The 21,718-nt window shown below is 50.4% G+C and overlaps 1 protein-coding gene across 1 annotated transcript in view; it reads right to left on the minus strand.

The window, feature by feature from the left end:
- Positions 1 to 21,718, minus strand: part of LOC117525254 (proline-serine-threonine phosphatase-interacting protein 1-like) — a 90,523-nt gene that overhangs the window by 34,924 nt on the left and 33,881 nt on the right. The window contains exon 8 of the mRNA XM_034187097.1: positions 5,694 to 5,786. Coding sequence (XP_034042988.1) covers positions 5,694 to 5,786 — 93 coding nt within the window. The remainder of the gene's footprint in view (positions 1 to 5,693; positions 5,787 to 21,718) is intronic.

Raw genomic sequence — 21,718 nt, forward strand, 5'->3', positions numbered from 1 at the left:
ACTCGGTCGTTAACATGGATGGCTTTACACTCATCCGCGCGGACAGGATGCTGGTGGAGAGCAGAAAAAAGAGAGGAGGGGGGCTCGCCATTTTTGTGAGTGAGAGATGGTGCAGCGCAACTCATATTCACGTGAAAGACCAGATCTGCTCCTCGGACGTGGAGCTACTCGCGGATCCACAGTACAGTCACGCGGCTGCAGACACATCACCCACGTGGCCTCCTCCTCATCACCGGGGACTTTAACCACGCCTCCCTCTCCGCCACCCTCCCCACGTTCACCCAGTACATCACGTGTAAAACCAGGGACAATAGAATACTGGACCTTTTTTATCCTAATGTGGACGACGCCTACACCTCCCCCCCCCCCCCCCCCCCCCCCCGCTGGGACGCTCGGATCATAATCTCATCTATCTGCTCCCCCAATACACACCCAGGGTGAGAAGAGAGCCAGTGCAGAAAAGGTCAGTGAAACTCTGGACTGAAGAGGCCACTGAGAAGCTGAGGGACTGTTTCAGAACCACAGACTGGAGCATGTTTCAGAACTCTTATGGTGAAGACATCAACAGCCTGACCCAGTGTGTCACTGACTACATGAACTTCTGTGTGGAGAGCACTGTGCCTACCCGGAGGGCACGGTGCTTTCCCAACAACCACCCCTGGGTGACCCCCAAGCTGAAGGTCCTGATGAACCAGAAGAAGAGGGCTTTCAAATCGGGAGACAGAAAGGAGCAGTGTAGAGTCCAACAGGCGCTCCAGTGGAAGATCCGTGCAGCCAAGAAGGTGTATGGAGGGAAGATGGAGGAGTAGCTGGCCCGGAACAATGTCAGAGACGTGTGGAGAGGCCTCAAGACAGCCTCCGGATTTGGACAGGGTGCCAGCAGGACTGCAGAGGGAGATTCTCGGTTTGCAGAGGAGCTAAACAGCTACTTCAACCGTTTTGGCTCCTCAACACCTGCCCCCCACCTGCTCCCAGCTCTCCACTCGTCTCCAGCAGCCAGCCCCCCAGTCCCTCTGACCCCCCCCACCTTCTACACCCCGGTCACCTCCACTGCACCCCGGACCTTGTCCCTCCGTCCCCGGGACTATACTCAGCACCAGCCCACCTCAGCTCACACCTCAGCTTCCCCCTCCCTCCCCCGTCACTGTAACTCCAAACGAGATGAGAGGCCAGCTCCTGCTACTGAAGCAGAGGAAAGCAGCAGGACCTGATGGGATCCCCCCGAGGCTGCTGAGGACTTGTGCAGATGAGCTCTGTGAGGTCCAGCTACATTTTCACCAAGATCCTCAGCCTGGGGGTGGTCCCACCCTGTGGAAGACCTCCTGTGTGGTCCAGGTTCCCAAAACACAGCACGCCAAGGAATCGGCCCACTACAGACCAGTTGCCCTGACCTCCCACCTCATGAAGACCATTGATCGGCTCGTCCTGTCTCACCGCCGCACCGTGGTGAGCGACATCCTGGACCCACTGCAGGTCACCTACAGGCCCAACATCAGGGTAGATGACACTGTCACCTACCTACTGCAGCGAGTGCTCACCCACCTGGAGACCGGCGGAAGCGCTGTGAGAGTCATGTTCTTTGATTTCTCCAGTGCTTTCAACACCATCAGTCTGGTGCTGCTGCGGGGAAAGCTGGAGGACGCAGGTGTGGATATGGACATCTCGCTGCCTGGACCATTGACTACCTCACTGACCGCCCGCAGTACGTGTGGCTGCGCGGTGTCAGTTTGAGGTGGTAAGGTGCAGCACCAGGGCCCCCCAGGGCACCGTCCTCTCGCCTTTCCTCTTCACCCTCTACACCTTGGACTTCACCTACAACACGGACAGCTGTCACCTCCAGAAGTTCTCTGATGACTTCGCTATTGTGGGTCGTGTGTCTGAGGGGAACGAGCTGGAGTACCGGTCGGTCATCACAGACTTTGTGGAATAGTGTCTCAACACCAGTAAGACGAAGGAGATGGTGATCGACTTCAGGAGGAAACCACCACCTCACCCACTGGTGAACATCCAGGGGGAGGACATAGAGACTGTGGACAGTTTCAAATACCTGGGTGTTCACCTCAACAACAAACTGGACTGGACTCGCAACAATGACGCCCTGTACAAAAAAGGCCAGAGTCGCCTCCACCGCTTGAGGAGACTGAGATCCTTTGGAGTGAGCAGGCCTTTGCTTAAGACCTTCCATGACTCTGTTGTAGCCTCTGCTCTCATCTATGCTGTCGTCTGTTGGGCTCCGGGCAGCACAGAGCGGGAGAGAAAGAGACTGAATAAGCTGGTCAGGAAGTCCAGCTCTGTCCTGGGCTGTCCTCTGGACTCATTGGAGGAGGTGGCTGAGAGGAGGGTGTTAACCAAGTTCAAATCCATCATGGACAACTCCTCTCACCCTCTGCACCGGACTGTAGTGGAGCTGAAGAGCTCGTTCAGTGACAGACTGAGGCACCCTCAGTGCAAGAAGGAACAATACCGCAGGTTGTTCCTCCCTGCTGCTGTCAGGCTGTACAATAACACTGTAAAATAACCACATGCAATAAATAATATGTCCACAAATCACGTGCAACATTAATATGTCCACAAATCATGTGCAATAACAACTCATTTACAAATCCCTGCACTAATGTCACCTTATCACATCTAAATTCCACTACACATATTGTAAATAAGATGCTCCTATCTTTTTCAATCCCAATCATGTTTAGATATATGCATATGTACTTATATATGTATGTACATATAGATATGCATATGTATATTGTATGTGTATAGGTATGTGTGTGCATGTGTGTATGCGTGTATGTATGTATGTGTTTGTGTATGTATGTGTATATACATATATATGTAATTATGTATGTGATGTGTGTGTGTGTGTGTATATATATATATATATATATATATATATATATATATATATATATATATATATATATATATATATATATATATATATATATATATATATATATACGAGGTCTATTAGAAAAGTATCCAACCTTAGCCAAGCTTGAACCTTCATGCGCAAGCGTGAGTTTTTTCACGCCTGTCGGTTGCGTCATTCGCCTGTGAGCAGGCTTTGAGTGAGGAGTGGTCCACCCCTCTCGTTGTTTTTTCATTGTTTAGGAATGGCTCAGAGACTGCCGCTTTGCTTGATCAAAATTTTTTCAGAAACTGTGAGGGACATCAAAGTGGACACCATTCGAGAAATTCAGATGCTTTTTGGTGAAACTTTTATGGGCTTCAAAGAGATTACGGAGTGTTACTGTCGCTTTAAGGATGGCCCAGAGCGACTGGTGGTGCGCCGCGCTCCGAAGCCGCCATCGACAGGCTGAGCGACCATTTCATTTTTAAACGGATGGCTGTCTGGATCCGTGACCATCGTGTGCAATTTCTCTGGTTATCACAAGAGCTGGACATCAACCATTTTCCGGCAGATTTCACTTTTAACAAGAGATTTTGTCATGGAAAGCCGAGGGGAGGCTTCGCGCGTCACGATGGATTCGCTACTGGAGCGAGACAAAACCACCTCCATTTTGGTCTCACAGGACGGCTTTGAGATGGCGTTCAGACAGCTGTCAGTGGTTTTTCCATCGAGTGATTATCCGAGAAATTGTGGATTATCCGAGAAATTCCGCCGCGATGCACGGAATTCCTCCGCACATCTGTCTCAATGTGCTGAAAAAGTGCTGATGTCCACGTCTTTTCACAATTCCTGTGCTAGCCAGATGACATTCCGGATAAAACACAGCGTCCAGTTTGGAAATGAACGGCACATTCCACTGTTACAGGAGTTTTTGTCATGGAAAGAGGAGCGGAGGCTTCGCACGTCGCGGCGCATGGCACAAAGCAACGCCGTGATGAAGCCTCACAGGACATGTTCTGGCATGTCCAGGCACATCCACAATTTCTCAGATAATCACTCGATGGAAAAACCACCGACAGCTGTCTGAACGCCATCTCAAAGCCGTCCTGTGAGACCAAAACGGAGTTGGTTTTGTCTCGTTCCACTAGCGAATCCATCGTGACGCACGAAGCCTCCGCTCGGCTTTCCATGACAAAATCTCTTGTTAAAAGTGAAATCTGCCGGAAAATGGTTGATGTCCAGCTCTTGTGATAACCAGAGAAATTGCACACGATGGTCACGGATCCATACAGCCATCCGTTTAGAAATGAAATGGTCGCTCAGCATGTCAATGGCAGCTTTGGTGCGCGGCGCACCACCAGTCGCTCTGGGCCATCCTTAAAGTGACAGTAACACTCCGTAATCTCTTTGAAGCCCATAAAACTTTCACCAAAAACCATTTGAATTTCTCGAATGGTGTCCACTTTGATGTCACTCACAGTTTCTGAAAAAATTTTGATCAAGCAAAGCGGCAGTCTCTGAGCCATTCCTAAACAATGAAAAAAACGACGAGAGGGGTGGACCACTCCTCACTCAAAGCCTGCTCACAGGCGAATGACGCAACCGACAGGCGTGAAAAAACTCATGCATGCGCATGAAGGTTCAAGCTTGGCTGACGCAATCACATGTGATTCAAATCCATATGGTTTTTGAAAAAAATAATAAGCTCGGATACTTTTCTAATAGACCTCATATACGAGGGCTGTCCGTAAAGTCGGTTTCAGCATTTTATCCGGATATTCCACTGTTAAAGGAGATTTTTTTTAATGAAAGATGTGCGGACGGGTCCGCGCGTCGGGACGCAGCCAACGCGGTGCGGCGGAAAAACACCTCCGTGTTGATAACCATTTGTTAAAATCCAGTTGGCTTTTGATGGCTTTCAGTGGAGTGAGTATATGAGAAATTGTTTATCAGCTGGAGATGTTCCAACTTGTCCTCAAGGCTTCCAACAGAGGTGTTTTTCCCGTGACGGAGCGTCGCGGCGGCTGCGAGCCGACGCTGCAATCCGCCCGCACGTCTTTCATTAAAAAAATCTCCTTTAACAGTGGAATATCCGGATAAAATGCTGAAACCGACTTCTTCTGAAACTTCTCTGTTCTCTCACGACGTCCTGGATCAACAGAGCCTGAAATGTGGAGGTTTTAAGCTTGAAACAGGCTGATGACGCTGCCTGAGAGCGCTGCACGACGTCTCGCACCGTGAAAAGTCCTTAAAGCGACAGAATCACCTCAAAATCTCTCATCAGCTGTTAAAATTTTCACTGAAGACCAGCTTAATTTTTTCGAACCATGTCCACTTCGATGTGTCTCACAGGTTTAGAAAAAATTTTGATCAAACAAAGCGCCAGTCTCTCAGCAACTTCTCAGACAAAGGAATTCCAACGAGGGGCTGGACGACTCCTCCCACAAGGAGTGCTCACAGGCGAATGACGTCACCGACAGGCATGGAAAAACTCACGCATGCGCACGAGGGTTCAAGCATGTCTGACGTAAAAACATATGAATGAAATCCATATAGTTTTTGAAAAAAATAAAAAGGACCAATACTTTACGGACAGCCCTCGTATATATATTCTATTTCTACCTCATTTTCTTATGTCTTGTACTGTTACAAGTATTATTATTATTGCTTATTGTTGCACACGCTGCTTGATGAACATTTTCCTCTACTTGCACTCATTCTTGTGTGTGTGTGTGTGTGTGTGTGTGTTTTTAAGAGCTGATGTAACGTGAATTTCTCCTCTGTGAGATCAATAAAGTTTATCTTATCTTAAGTAGTGTCGTATGCATATTTGTTGCACCTTCTCTGACTGTTTGGTTGTACAGGTTGTCTTCTCTCTCACATGTTCTGTCTCATCTGCCTCCCTGCATCTCTGCTCGTAGTTCTTCTTCGACTGCAACGGAGAAAACAGAACTATGCAAGTTCCCCAAAGTACAGGAAGAATTGACATTGTGTCATAGTGTATTTCAGAAGCAACAGTAAGAATACAAAAAGTAGATTTTCAGACTATTAAAAAATCCATTATAATCCAATTACATTCTTTTCCATGAATCTGATTGGTTAATCGTGTGAGATTTCAGACTTTATCATATTGGGGTAATGGTGGCAAAATGTTTGACCGTTTCACATTTGGATGTATTACTCCGCGCCCTGACCGGTGTTCTGACGAGATGTCATTCCTGTCAACTGTCTTGCCTGTCCTCCGAGCAGCTGTGCATGTGCAATATAGTCAGGACGCGGAACTGTCGATTTATGCCAGGAGATGAACAATTCGACAGAACTCCGGCTGCGTGCACTGCTAGCTGTTAGCGCTGTGAGCTGAGAGTGAAAGAAAGTCGAGTACCGACGCCGCCCCCGAAATGGGTGAATTTAAGATAACATACGAAAGTACTGATGTGGATTCCGATACAGAATTACCATTTCACATTTCAATTCAATTTCAATTTATTTTCATTTATATAACGCCAAATCACAACAGAGTTGCCTCAAAGCCCTTCACACAGGTAAGGTCTAACCTTACCAACCCCCAGAGCAACAGTGGTAAGGAAAAACTCCCTCTGAGGAAGAAACCTCAAACAGACCAGACTCAAAGGGGTGACCCTCTGCTTGGGCCATGCTATAAACATAAATTACAGAACAATTCACAGACGAATATACAAGAAATGCTATTGGCGCACAGGACAGGAGGATCACCAACACGAATACAACTCCCATCTCTGGATGGAGCTGCACCTCATTTGATGGATTTGATGGATTTTCACATTTGATGGATTACTCCGCGCCCTGACCGCTGTTGTAACGATGTTGCCTCGGCTTGATGGTAAGCCTCGCCGACTGAATTACCTACAGAAAAATAAACCATGCAAATAACCCCCTCTGATGATTTGCAGATGTTCATGCTGTTATACGGTCACAAATAGCCATAAAACTCCTTTAATGCTCTATTTGTGACTGTATAACCAGCATAAATGTCTGCAAGTCATCAGACACAACAGGGTTATCAAGCACCCCCCGCCGTTACTTTTTATACGTGTCCTGCTTGTACATAATAGTTGCTGGTAATCATCCAATAATAAAACATTACAAATATGTAATAAAACAGATCCTTTTCTTTTTGTTCCAGCCACAAACGTTTATCACCTAGAAGAAAATTTGCATTGAAGATGAAAATTGGAAAGACATTTTAAAAATATGAAAGTCAGCATCTTTTTGTTGTTTTTACCCGATGGCCAAAATGTGGCCATTGGGTATTGTGAAGACTTTGCATCCATCAGTCAGTCCATCTGTCTGCCTGTCTGTGCTCAGCATAAGTCCAGTCCTATTACTGCCAGGGCCTTCAAATTCACAGGGAACACTCTTGGGAAACAGACCTTGGACAAGTTCAAAGATGGCAATTACATGCTCATACAGTCTAATGGCACTTTATCATTGTGTTCTATTTATAAATTCTAGGTACATTAACTATGGCTGGCATTTTGCACAGTACTTTATGTAGTTAGTTTATACTGATGCTCAGCTTATAAAAGTGTAAAGTTTGTGCAAGAATACAACTTTCTGCTATGGTCTGAATTGCCTTTTACGGGCTTTTATTTCTTAGTGCCACCCTTAATCCAGTTGTGCATCAAAATGTAATGTTTGTATTTCAGACTCAATCTTTGCAGCTTTTATGTGAATAATTTCATAATTTCCTTTTTATTGATAACAAAACAAAAAACAGATTCAGAGAAAACCCATAACCTCTTTCAGTGAAGTAACTAATAAATTGTAATGTTTAAGGTGGTTATTTCATTTGTGCCAAGTGGCATTTGTCAATAAAGCTGTTGTTACAGTGGTCATATTTTCCAACAGTTTGTGTTTCTTAGTTTACATACATACTATTTGAACAATTTGTTTTTCTATATAGTGATAGAGGTGAGGGTTAGAATAATAAAAATGACATTTTAGGATGAATTTTATAGTCACAATAATTAACTGATTCTGTTGTGTGGGCCGCTGAAGAGGAGGTACTGCTGGCCCACCACCACCAGATGGCGCCCTGCTTGGAGTGCGGGCTCCATGCACGAGAGGGCGTCGGAGCCGCTGGAGGTGACAGCTGTCATCTATCAACACCAGCTGTCACCCATCACCACCACTACAAAGACCGGACTGCAACTCCACCTCCTCGCCGAGAAATCTTCTACCATACAGGTAATTCTCTGCTAAACCTTAAATTCGAGTATTAGTCTGATCTCTTTTTGCAGCTGTTTTCCTGGGATGGATACCCTGTCTGCGGAGTTGGCGTTTGGTGTGGACTGCGACGGCTTCGCCTCACACCCCACCCAGATAAGTGGTTATCTCAGGAGCTGCACGAGTGTGTGATTGGAGGTGGAGGTTCTCCCTCCTTACTGAACACAGACTATGGGATTACTGAGTGTGCGAACTCACACTCATCCAGAACTGTTTCTGTTTTCTGCCAGCAGGTACCGGGTCTGACTGCTGAAGACAGTGGCCACCTGGGGCACAGGGCTGGCGGCTCCCGTGTTCTTCAGGTCCGTTGGTGGTGAGGCTTGTGTGGGTTCCGGCTTTTCTCTCACCGGACGTCTCCTATCTTTGAGCCTGCCACACGTCACCTTTTTGTCGGATTGATATAACCGCATATTTGTATCTGTCTGTATTACGTTGTGCACCTCACAACATTAAATGTTACTTTTTGGCTATGCCATTGTCCCTTCATTAACGCTCCCTGTTGTGGGTCCGTGTCATGACACTTCCCCAACAGGATTTGTCGGCCAGCGTCATGGATCCTGAGGGGCGTCAACTCGAGCCTGAACGGCCAATGGAAGAGCAAGGTGCACAGGCGCCAGCAGGAGGCGTGTTAGGGGAGCTGCAGCAAATACTGACCGCTTTCACTGCTGCAGCACCTCCTCCTGCTGGTCCTTTGTCAGACACAAACGTTCCACTGGTTGTTCAACGACCCCCCCGCCACCATCCCCTGAAGCATAATAGCCCTCCGGAGCCGTACGGAGGTTGTGTTGGAGACGTGCGCGGACTTCCTAATGCAGATGCTCGCTCACTTTGTACAGTGTCCCCGTCATGTACGCGTCAGACGCTAGCCGGGTGGCTTTATGTCATCAATTTGCTTCGAGGAGAGGGCACGCGCCTTGGGCTACGGCGTTCTGGGAGCAGAACTCACGGCTCCTAACGTCATACGCTGGGTTTGTAAGGGAGTTCAAACAGGTTTTTTGATCATCCCAACAGAGGCGAGAGACCGCTTCGAGCGTGCTACTGTCAATGCGACAGGGGCGCCGAGTGCAGCCGAGTATGCAGTCGACTTCCGCATCGCGGCTGCGCGGTCCGGCTGGAATACCGTTTCACTCCGCGCCGCCTTCATAAACGGGCTGTCTCCGGTCCTGAAGGAGCACCTGCTGGCTAAGGAGGAACCGCGGGATTTTGACGGGCTTGTCGACCTGGTTATATGCTTAGACAACCGGTTAGAGGAACACCGTTGGGAGCAGGGTGGGGGGCGTGACCGGGCACGGGCCGTCCCTCTTCCTTCCGGGTCTGAAAGGGTGCCGTCGTCCCCACGCTCCACAGCCAGAGGGCCCCGTGTGGCTACAGCTCCCCCTGCTGATGAAGCTATGGACACGAGCAGGGCCAAAATGAAATCAAAGGACAGACAAGGGAGGCAGGCCCACGGGGAGTGTTTTTCTGTGGGTCTAAAAGTCACATACAGAGGAACTGTCTCAAACGGTCAAACTACAACGCCCATCCTTAGAAACTGGGCTAAGGGGTGGGCCATAACACGCACGCGGGGGGAACCCCGGAAAATCAGCACGAATCCCAGTCACAATCCTTTGTGAGGATTTAACCCTTCACGCCCCAGCACTTATAGACACAGGGTCAGAAGGGAATCTGCTGGACAGCAGATGGGCAAAGGAAGTAGGGCTCCCTCTGGTGGCTCTGCCTTCCCCTGTGAAGGTATGAGCACTAGATGGCACTCTTCTTCCATTAATCACACACCAGACACAGCCAGTGACTTTGGTGGTGTCTGGGAATCACAGGGAGGAGATAGTGTTTTTTTGTAACACCTTCTACCTCCCGAGTGATTTTGGGTTTTCCATGGGTGTTGAAAACACAATCCCCCGGATTGATTGGCTGTCTGGGGTTGTGACGCAGTGGAGCAAAACCTGCCACCGGGAGTGTTTAGGATCCTCGGTTCCACCCGGTGAGATAGCTAAGGAGGAGGTCAAAGTCCTGCCCAATCTGACGGCGGTGCCATGTGAGTACCACGATCTTGCTGACGTCTTCAGCAAAGATCTGGCACTCGCCCTTCCCCCGCACCGACTGTACGATTGTGCCATCGATTTGATTCTGGGCGCTGAGTACCCGTCCAGCAGGCTGTACAACCTCTCACGTCCGGAACGTGAATTCGGTGTTCACGCCCCTGCATGGAGCCCAAATATTCACCAAACTCGATCTTAGGAATGTGTACCACCTGGTTCGGATCCGGAAGGGAGACGAGTGGAAGACGGCATTTAACACCCCCTTAGGTCACTTTGAGTACCTGGTCATGCCGTTCGGCCTCACAAACGCCCCTGCAACGTTCCAAGCTTTGGTTAATGACGTCTTGCGGGACTTCCTGCACCGGTTTGTCTTCATGTATCTAGACGACATCCTCATCTTTTCTCCGGACCCTGAGACTCATGTCAAGCATGTACGTCAGGTCCTACAGCGGTTGTTGGAGAACCGGCTGTTTGTGAAGGGCGAGAAGTGTGAGTTCCACCGCACTTCTTTGTCCTTCCTGGGGTTCATAATCTCCTCCAACTCCGTCACCCCTGATCCGGCCAAGGTTGCGGCGGTGAGGGATTGGCCCCACCCAACAAGCCGTAGGAAACTGCAACAGTTCCTCTGCTTTGCAAATTTCTACAGGAGGTTCATTAAGGGCTACAGTCAGGTAGTTAGCCCCCTGACAGCCCTGACCTCCACTAAAGTCCCCTTCACCTGGTCGGATCGGTGCGAAGCCGCGTTTAGGGAGTTGAAACGCCGGTTCTCGACTGCACCAGTTCTGGTGCAGCCCGATCCTACTCGCCAGTTCACGGTGGAAGTGGATGCCTCTGACTCAGGGATAGGAGCCGTGCTGTCCCAGAGCGGGGAGTCCGATAAGGTCCTCCACCCTTGTGCCTATTTTTCCCGCAGGTTGACCCCGGCTGAGAGGAAATTATGACGTCGGCAATCGGAACTCTTGGCGGTGAAGGAGGCTCTTGAGGAGTGGAGACACCTGTTGGAGGGAGCAACGGTGCCCTTCACGGTTTTCACGGACCATCGGAACCTGGAGTACATCCGGACCGCCAAGCGGTTGAACCCCAGGCAAGCCCGCTGGTCACTGTTCTTCGGGCGCTTTGACTTCCAGATTACGTATCGCCCCGGGACCAAGAACCAATGGTCGGATGCACTGAAGAGGAAGCCAAGGCCGAGCTGTCAGACCCCCCAGAGACCATCATCCCCGAGTCCACTGTCGTGGCCACCCTCACCTGGGACGTGGAGAAGACCGTCCGGGAGGCCCTGACACGGAACCCGGACCCAGGGACTGGCCCGAAGAACAAGATGTACGTCCCACCAGAGGCCAGAGCTGCGGTTTTGGACTTCTGCCATGGGTCCAAACTCTCCTGTCATCCCGGAGTGCACAGGACCATGGCAGTAGTCCAGCAGCGCTTCTGGTGGGCATCTATGGAAGCCGACGTCCGGGACTATGTCCAGGCCTGCACCACCTGCGCCAGGGGCAAGGCGGACCACAAGAGGACCTCAGGACTCCTCCGACCCCTACCGGTGCCTCATCACCCCTGGTCCCACATCAGCCTGGACTTTGTCATGGGCCTCCTGCCGTCCCAGGGCCACACCACCATCTTAACGATAGTGGACCGGTTCTCCAAGGCGGCCCACTTCGTGGCCCTCCCGAAGCTCCCTACGGCCCAGGAGACAGCAGACCTCCTGGTCCACCACGTCGTGCGTCTGCATGGGATACCAGCGGACATCGTCTCAGACCGTGGCCCTCATTTCTCCTCTCAGGTCTGGAGGAGTTTTTGCAAGGAACTGGGGGCCACCGTGAGTCTCTCGTCCGGGTATCACCCCCAGACGAACGGACAGGCAGAGCAGGCCAACCAGGAGTTGGAGCATGCCCTCCGTTGCGTTACCTCCGCACACCCGACGGCCTGGAGCACCCATCTGGCCTGGATCGAGTACGCCCACAACAGCCAAGTGTCGTCAGCCACCGGCCTCTCCCCGTTTGAGGTGTGTTTGGGGTACCAGCCCCCATTGTTTCCACTTGTGGAGGGAGAGGTCGGTGTGCCCTCGGTCCAGGCCCACCTCAGGAGGTGCCGCCGGGTGTGGCGGACCGCCCGTTCTGCCCTGTTGAAGGCCTGGACGAGGGCCAAGACCCATGCAGACCGCCGGCGTTCCCCGGCCCCTGCATACCAGCCTGGGCAGGAGGTATGGTTGTCGACAAAGGACATCCCACTTCAAGTGGAATCACAGAAACTGAAAGACAGATATATCGGACCCTTTCCCATCACCAAGGTCCTCAGCCCAGCCGCAGTGAAGCTACGGCTGCCAGCTTCACTGCGGATCCATCCTGTTTTTCATGTGTCGCAGATCAAACCATACCACACCTCACCGCTCTGCACCCCTGGACCTGCACCACCTCCTGCCCGGATCATCGACGGGGAGCCGGCGTGGACCGTGCGTCGGCTTCTGGACGTCCGTCGCAAGGGTCGGGGCTTCCAGTATCTGGTGGACTGGGAGGGGTATGGTCCCGAGGAATGCTCCTGGGTGAAAAGGAGCTTCATCCTGGACCTGGCCCTCCTGGCCGACTTCTACGCCCGGCACCCGGATAAACCTGGTCGGGCGCCAGGAGGCGCCCGTTGAGGGGGGGGGGTCCTGTTGTGTGGGCCACTGAAGAGGAGGTACTGCTGGCCCACCACCACCAGATGGCGCCCTGCTTGGAGTGCGGGCTCCAAGCACGAGAGGGCGTCGGAGCCGCTGGAGGTGACAGCTGTCATCTATCAACACCAGCTGTCACCCATCACCACCACTACAAAGACCGGACTGCAACTCCACCTCCTCGCCGAGAAATCTTCTACCATACAGGTAATTCTCTGCTAAACCTTAAATTCGAGTATTAGTCTGATCTCTTTTTGCAGCCGTTTTCCTGGGACGGATACCCTGTCTGCGGAGTTGGCGTTTGGTGTGGACTGCGACGGCTTTGCCTCACACCCCACCCAGATAAGTGGTTATCTCAGGAGCTGCACGAGTGTGTGATTGGAGGTGGAGGTTCTCCCTCCTTACTGAACACATACTGTGGGATTACTGAGTGTGTGAACTCGCACTCATCCAGAACTGTTTCTGTTTTCTGCCAGCAGTACCGGGTCTGACTGCTGAAGACAGTGGCCACCTGGGGCGCAGGGCTTGGCGGCTCCAGTGTTCTTCAGGTCCGTTGGTGGTGAGGCTTGTGTGGGTTCCGGCTTTTCTCTCACCGGACGTCTCCTATCTTCGAGCCTGCCACACGTCACCTTTTTGTCGGATTGATATAACGCATATTTGTATCTGTCTGTATTACATTGTGCACCTTCACAACATTAAATTGTTACTTTTTGGCTATTCCATTGTCCCTTCATTAACGCCCCCTGTTGTGGGTCCGTGTCACGACACTTCCCCAACAGATTCATTGTTTATAAAATTAATCTATTAAATTACTACCTCCTTCAGCAAAGATGAAGAAGGTTGTATTTTTTGTCCCTGTTTGTTTGTGAACAGCCTGGAACCCACAATGTTTCATAGATCATTATGACTTTTTTTTTATAGAGGATTCATATCCTGATAGGCAATTTTCAAGGTCAAAGGTCAAAGTCAGGAAAACTATTGAAAAACTCTCTATCCTTTAATATTGAATGAATTTTCAAAAATTCATAACCCTGTCAAAAAATGATATTTGACAGCATTATGTAGCATGGTATCCTTTCTCAACTGACAATGTTTGATCGGGATCTGATCCAGATTACAGGTTTTTTGGCCATTTAAATTTAACATTGAAAATCCCATTTAATGTATATTTTACATTATATCTTAATCGAACGTGCCCCAATCACACTCATATTTGAAAGTGAGGTGCAGACTGGCACTCACTATTGCCTGACAAAGTTTGACCTGGATTTTGGATTTTATGTACATTTGGATTTAATATTGAAAAGCCCAAGAACCATGCTGATCTTGTTTTATTGTGCTTTTATAGTTTTATCCTTTTGTCTTGTTTCGTGGTTTGGAAGCGTGTCCCTCAAAATCAAAAAATGTTTAAACCGAATTGAAGAGTCTCAGCTTCAGCCAGAATCCCTTGTATACTAAACAGGTACAGAGGATAGCTGGTTGTAAAACCAAATGTTACAAAAACAGCTTTCTACCAGCAACCATCAGTGCTGGTAACAAGTAACAGAAACGCCAATATAACTTATGTATTTATTTTTTGTATAATTTCTTTTACCTTGATTTTATGAACAGCACATTTTATTTACTTTTTTATCCTTTGGCTTGGAATGACATGTTTTTAGATTTTTTATCTATTGATGTTTTAATTCATCTTGCTTTTTATTTTATCTTGGGGCGTCCTTGTTGTTCTTTTAGCCTTAGCACTGTCGTCACCTTGTCTTGTTCTGTGTTTCTCTGTGTTTACAAAACAAGATAACTCACTCACTGTAAACCAAATTTACCCAAAGGTATAATAATAAATTGAATCTAAATCATTTGGTGTACATTTTGCATTATATCTCAATCAAAAGTGCCTCAGTGACTCTCATTTTTTTTGTTATGGATTTACCTACACCACCAAAATTGGACAGAGATTCCAGTTTTATGCCTCTTTGTCTGTCTTCCAGTTATCAGTCAGAAACCAAGTGCCAAAAAACAATAACAAACTGTACATAGCAGAGATATCCAATGTTCTGTGAAAATTATCTGGAAAATAATTCAGAAAAAGTTGAAAAATAAAAACCTGACAACACAACAAAACTATTTTGATTCCAGTGCATGAACTAAATTAATACTCCTGGCATTTGACCACATCTAAGCACCCCTGTATGTAGCACCCAGGGTGCTATTGTGTTCCCAGGGTGAATAAAAAGTCTATTGGTCACAGAGCATTTTTGTATCATGCCCCTACCCCGTGGAACAATCTCCCGCTCCACATAAGGCAGTCAGACACTGTTGAGACTTTAAATCCAAACTCAAGACCCACTTTTTCGCCTGTTTTATCATAAGTATTTTATGTATGTAAGCATTATGTATATTATATTTCTAATTTTTGTACTTTTTTATGGGTTGCTTTTTTTATAATGTTTTTATCTTTTAATTCTTTGTTGTGTTCTCTGTGTTGTGTGAAGTGCCTTGAGGTGATTTTATTATGAATTGGGGCTATACAATTTAATAAATTTGAATTTGAATCTAAGCCACCTCTAACAGGAATTTGATCCTGAAATTTTTTTCCAAGGTAAAAATTTGTGGAATTGGAAACTCGTGTTGGCAGAGGTTTGCACTCTATGAGTGCGGTGGCCTAGGTTTGTGTATGGGTTGTGGACAAAATGTGGCATTTGCGGATGTCATCTTGGGCTTTGGGAAGCACTGATAAATACTTTTTCTCAATTTTCTGTCATTTTATGGAACAAACAACTAATTCATTCATTGAAAAATTGCACATATTAACGGCAAATGAAAATATTGTAGCAGTTGTAGAATTGAATCAAATGTAAGATTGTAATACGAGGTCTGTTAGAAAAGTATCTGACCTTTTTATTTTTTCAAAAACCATGTTGGGAAGGTGTCGTAACACGGACCCGCAACAGGGGGCGCAAATGAACGGACAATGGATAAGACAAAGAGTAACAATTTAATGTTGTGAAACGCACAACTGGATACAGACAAAGATAATGCCAATTGAACACAAGGTGACGTGCGGGCAGGCTCAAAGATAGGAGACCTCTGGCGATCGGAGAGCCGGGACCCACACAGCTTCCACCACCAACGGCCTGAAGAACACCGGAGCCGCCAAGTCCTGAGTCCCCAGGTGGTCACCGTCTTCTGTTGCAGACCCTGGTACTGCTGGCAGAAGATGAAAAAACAGTTAATGGTGAGTGTGTATCCACACACCCAGTAATCCTTTTTCTACAGATCTTCAAGGAGGGAAAACCTCCACCTCCAGATACAATGTCACCCGTGCAGCTCCTGTTGGTCTTCTTCCTGGATGGAGTGAGAGACGAAGATCCGGCTTTTGTAGAGATGCAGGTGATTGGTGACAGCTGGTGTAAATGAGTGACAGCTGTCACTCTCTGTCTCGGCGCCCTCTCATGCTTGAAGCCCGTACTCCAAGCAGGGCGCCGACTGGTGGTGGTGGGCCAGCAGTACCTCCTCTTCAGCGGCCCACACAACAGGACCCCCCCCTCAACGGGCGCCTCCTGGCGCCTGACCAGGCTTGTCCGGGTGTCGGTGGTAGAAATCGGCCAGGAGGGCCGGGTCCAGGATGAAGCTCCTCTTCACCCAGGAGCGTTCTTCTGGTCCGTACCCCTCCCAGTCCACCAGATATTGAAAACCCCGGCCCTTCCGACGGACGTCCAGGAGCCAACGAACAGTCCATGCCGGCTCCCCGTCGATGATACGGGCAGGAGGTGGTACGGGTCCAGGAGTGCAGAGTGGTGAGGCGTGGTATGGTTTTAGCCTGGAGACATGAAACACTGGGTGAATCCGCAGTGAAGCTGGGAGTTTCAACTTCACTGCGACCAGGCTGAGGTCCGATGAACCGGTCTTTGAGTTTTTGTGATTCAACCTGCAGTTGGATGTCCTTAGTGGATAACCACACCTCCTGCCCAGGCTGGTATGTAGGGGCCGGGGAACGCCGGCGATCTGCATGGGCCTTAGCCCTCGTCCGGGCCTGCAACAGGGCAGAACGGGTGGTCCGCCACACCCGGCGGCACCTCCGCAGGTGGGCCTGGACCGAGGGGACCCCGACCTCTCCCTCCACAAGTGGAAACAATGGGGACTGATACCCCAAACACGCCTCGAAAGGGGAGAGGCCGGTAGCAGATGAGACTTGGCTATTGTGGGCGTACTCGATCCAGGCCAGATGGTCACTCCAAGCCGCCGGATGCGCGGAGGTTACGCAGCGGAGGGCCTGTTCTAACTCCTGGTTCGCCCGCTCTGCCTGGCCGTTCATCTGTGGGTGATACCCGGACGAGAGACTCACGGTGGCCCCCAGTTCCTTACAAAAACTCCTCCAGACCTGCGAGGAGAACTGGGGACCACGATCCGAAATGATGTCCGATGGTATCCCATGCAGACGCACGACGTGGTGGACCAGGAGGTCTGCTGTCTCCTGGGCCGTCGGGAGCTTCGGGAGGGCCACGAAGTGGGCCGCCTTGGAGAACCGGTCCACTATCGTGAGGATGACTGTGTTGCCCTGGGACGGCGGGAGGCCCGTGACGAAGTCCAGGCCGATGTGAGACCAGGGGCGATGAGGCACAGGCAGGGGCTGGAGGAGGCCCCTGATCTTGTGATGATCCGCCTTGCCCCTAGCACAGGTGGTGCAGGCCTGCACATAGTCCCGGATGTCGGCTTCCAGTGATGCCCACCAGAAGCGCTGCTGGACTACTGCCACGGTCCTACGCACTCCGGGATGACAGGAGAGCTTCGATCCGTGGCAGAAGTCCAAGACGGCAGCCCTGGCTTCTGGTGGGACGTAAAGCCTGTTCTTAGGACCGTTCCCCGGGTCCGGGTTCCTTGCCAGGGCCTCCCGGATGGTCTTCTCCACGTCCCATGTGAGGGTGGCCACGACAGTGGACTCGGGAACGATGGTCTCGATGGGGTCTGACAACTCGACCTTGGCTTCCTCTTCGTGCACCCGGGACAGTGCGTCGGATCGTTGGTTCCTAGTCCCGGGACGGTAGGTGATCCGGAAGTCAAAGCATCCGAAGAACAGGGACCAGCGGGCTTGCCTGGGGTTCAGCTGCTTGGCGGTCCGGATGTACTCCAGGTTCCGATGGTCCGTGAAAACCGTGAAAGGCACCGTAGCTCCCTCCAACAGGTGTCTCCACTCTTCAAGAGCCTCCTTCACCGCGAGGAGTTCCCGATTGCCCACGTCATAGTTACGTTCAGCGGGGGTCAACCTGCGGGAAAAGTAGGCACATGGATGGAGAACCTTGTTGGACTCCCCGCTCTGGGACAGAACGGCTCCTATCCCTGAGTCAGAGGTGTCCACCTCCACTATGAACTGGCGAGTAGGATCAGGCTGCACCAGAACTGGTGCAGACGAAAACCTGCGTTTCAACTCCCTAAACGCGGCTTCGCACCGATCTGACCAGGTGAAGGGGACTTTAGTGGAGGTCAGGGCAGTCAGGGGGCTAACAACCTGACTGTAACCTTTAATGAACCTCTGGTAGAAATTTGCAAAGCCGAGGAACTGTTGCAGCTTCCTACGGCTTGTTGGTTGGGGCCAATCTCTCACCGCCGCAACCTTGGCCGGAGACGGGGCGACGGAGTTGGAGGAGATGATGAACCCCAGGAAGGACAAAGAAGTGCGGTGGAACTCATACTTCTCGCCCTTCACAAACAACCGGTTTTCTAGTAACCGCTGCAGGACCTGACGTACATGCTGGACATGAGTCTCAGGGTCCGGAGAAAAGATGAGTATATCATCCAGATATACGAAGACAAACCGGTGCAGGAAGTCCCGCAAGACGTCATTAACCAATGCTTGGAACGTCGCGGGGGCATTAGTGAGGCCGAACGGCATGACCAGGTACTCAAAATGACCTAACGGGGTGTTAAATGCCGTCTTCCATTCGTCTCCCTTCCGGATCCGAACCAGGTGGTACGCATTCCTAAGATCTAGTTTGGTGAACATTTTGGCTCCATGCAGGGGCGTGAACACCGAATCTAACAGGGGCAACGGGTATCGATTGCGAACCGTAATCTCGTTCAGCCCTCTGTAGTCAATGCATGGACGGAGTCCGCTGTCTTTTTTACCCATAAAAAAGAAACCCGCACCCATCGGGGAGGTGGAGTTCTGGATCAACCCGGCGGCTAAGGAGTCCCGGATGTAGGTCTCCATCGATTCGCGTTCAGGACGTGAGACGTTGTACAATCTACTGGACGGGTACTCAGTGCCCGGAATCAAATCGATGGCACAATCGTACGGTCGGTGTGGGGGTAGAGTGAGTGCCAGATCTTTGCTGAAGACATCAGCAAGATCGTGGTACACTTTGGGCACCGCCGTCAGATTGGGGGGTACTTTGACCTCCTCTTTAACTGTGATTCCGGGTGGAACCGAGGATCCAAGACACTCCCGGTGGCAGGTTTCGCTCCACTGTGTCACCACCCCAGACGGCCAATCAATCCGGGGATTGTGCTTCACCATCCATGGAAATCCCAGAATCACTCGGGAGGTAGAAGGTGTCACAAAAAACACGATCTCCTCCCTGTGATTCCCAGACACAACCAAGGTCACTGGCTGTGTCTGATGTGTAATTAACGGGAGTAGAGTGCCATCTAGTGCTCGCACCTTCAGTGGTGAAGGCAGAGCCAGCAGAAGAAGCCCTACTTCCCTGGCCCATCTGCTATCCAGCAGATTCCCTTCTGACCCCGTGTCTACCAGTGCTGGGGCGTGAAGGGTTAAATCCCCACTCAGGATTGTTACTGGGATTCGTGCAGATTTATGGGTTTTCCCCGTGTACATATTATGGCCCACCCTTAACCCAGTTCCTAAGGATGGGCGTTGGAGTTTGATCGTTTGGGGCAGTCTTTTAACCTGTGCTCACAAGAGCCACAGAAAAAACACTCCCCGCGGGCCAGCCTCCTTTGTCTGATATTTGATTTTAATTTGGCCCTGCTCGTGTCCATAGCTTCGTCAGCAGGGGGAGCTGTTGCCACACGGAGCCCTCTGGCAGTGGAACGTGGGGAAGACGACACCCTTTCGGACCCGGAGGAGAGAGGGACGGCTTGAGCCCGACCACACCCCCCGGCCTGCTCCCGACGGTGTTCATTCAACCGGTTGTCTAAGCGTATAACCAAATTGATAAGCCCGTCGAAGTCTTGCGGTTCCTCCTTAGCCAGCAAATGCTCCTTCAGAACTGGAGACAGTCCGTTTATGAAGGCAGCGCGGAGCGCAACATTATTCCAGCCAGACCTCGCAGCCGCGATGCGGAAGTCGACTGCATAATCAGCTGCGCTTCGGCGCCCCTGTCTCATTGACAGCAGCACGCTCGAGGCGGTCTCGCCTCTGTTGGGATGATCAAACACCTGTTTGAATTCCCGTACAAACCCAGCGTATGACGTCAGGAGCCATGAATTCTGTTCCCAAAGCGCCGTAGCCCAGGCGCGTGCCTCACCTCGAAGCAAATTAATCACATAAGCCACCCGGCTGGCATCTGATGCGTACATAACTGGACGCTGTGCAAAAATGAGTGAACACTGCATTAAGAAGTCTGCGCACCTTTCGACACAGCCTCCGTACGGTTCTGGAGGGCTTATGTAAGCTTCAGGGGACAGTGGGGGGGTTTGTTGAACGGCCAGTGGAACGTCTATCTGTGGCCCAGAGCCAGCAGGAGGAGTCACTGCAGCAGCGCTCGAGTCGCACGCTTCCACTCTGGCGGTGAGAGCCTCCACCCTCCGATTGAGGACTGCATTCTGCTCGGTTACCAGATTTAACTGAGCAGTGAAAGCAGTAAGGATTTGCTGCAGATCACTTACCACGCCTCCTGCTGACGCCTGCGCTCCTTGTTCTCCCATTGGCTGTTCAAGCTGTGGTTGACGCCCCTCAGGATCCATGACGAATGGCCGAGAAATCCTGTTGGGAAGGTGTCGTAACACGGACCCGCAACAGGGGGTGCAAATGAACGGACAATGGATAAGACAAAGAGTAACAATTTAATGTTGTGAAATGCACAACTGGATACAGACAAAGATAAAGCCAATTGAACACAAGGTGACGTGCGGGCAGGCTCGAAGATAGGAGACCTCTGGCGATCGGAGAGCCGGGACCCACACAGCTTCCACCACCAACGGCCTGAAGAACACCGGAGCCGCCAAGTCCTGAGTCCCCAGGTGGTCACCGTCTTCTGTTGCAGACCCTGGTACTACTGGCAGAAGATGAAAAAACAGTTAATGGTGAGTGTGTATCCACACACCCAGTAATCCTTTTTCTACAGATCTTCAAGGAGGGAAAACCTCCACCTCCAGATACAATGTCACCCGTGCAGCTCCTGTTGGTCTTCTTCCTGGATGGAGTGAGAGACGAAGACCGTCGTCCTCTCACTGTCCGCCAATCCAGCCTTCAATAGACCCCGCAGGAACATGGCTGCACACAGACCTTCTGTTTTCAGACAATAATCACAGCAGAGAAGATTACCTTCACGGTAGTTGATTTCTCGGCGAGGAGGTGGAGTAATGATCCGGCTTTTGTAGAGATGCAGGTGATTGGTGACAGCTGGTGTAAATGAGTAACAGCTGTCACTCTCTGTCTCGGCGCCCTCTCATGCTTGAAGCCCGCACTCCAAGCAGGGCGCCGACTGGTAGTGGTGGGCCAGCAGTACCTCCTCTTCAGCGGCCCACACAACAAACCATATGGATTTGAATCATGTGTGATTGCATCAGACAAGCTTGAACCTTCGTGAGCATGCGTGAGTTTTTTCACGCCTGTCGGTTGCGTCATTCGCCTGTGAGCAGGCTTTGTGTGAGCACTGGTCCACCCTTTCGTCGTTTTTTTATTGCGAATAAATGTCTGAATGATTTGGAGCTTTGCTGCATCAATTGTTTTCC

This window comes from Thalassophryne amazonica, chromosome 2 (assembly GCF_902500255.1).
Source record: "Thalassophryne amazonica chromosome 2, fThaAma1.1, whole genome shotgun sequence".
NCBI lineage: Eukaryota > Metazoa > Chordata > Actinopteri > Batrachoidiformes > Batrachoididae > Thalassophryne > Thalassophryne amazonica.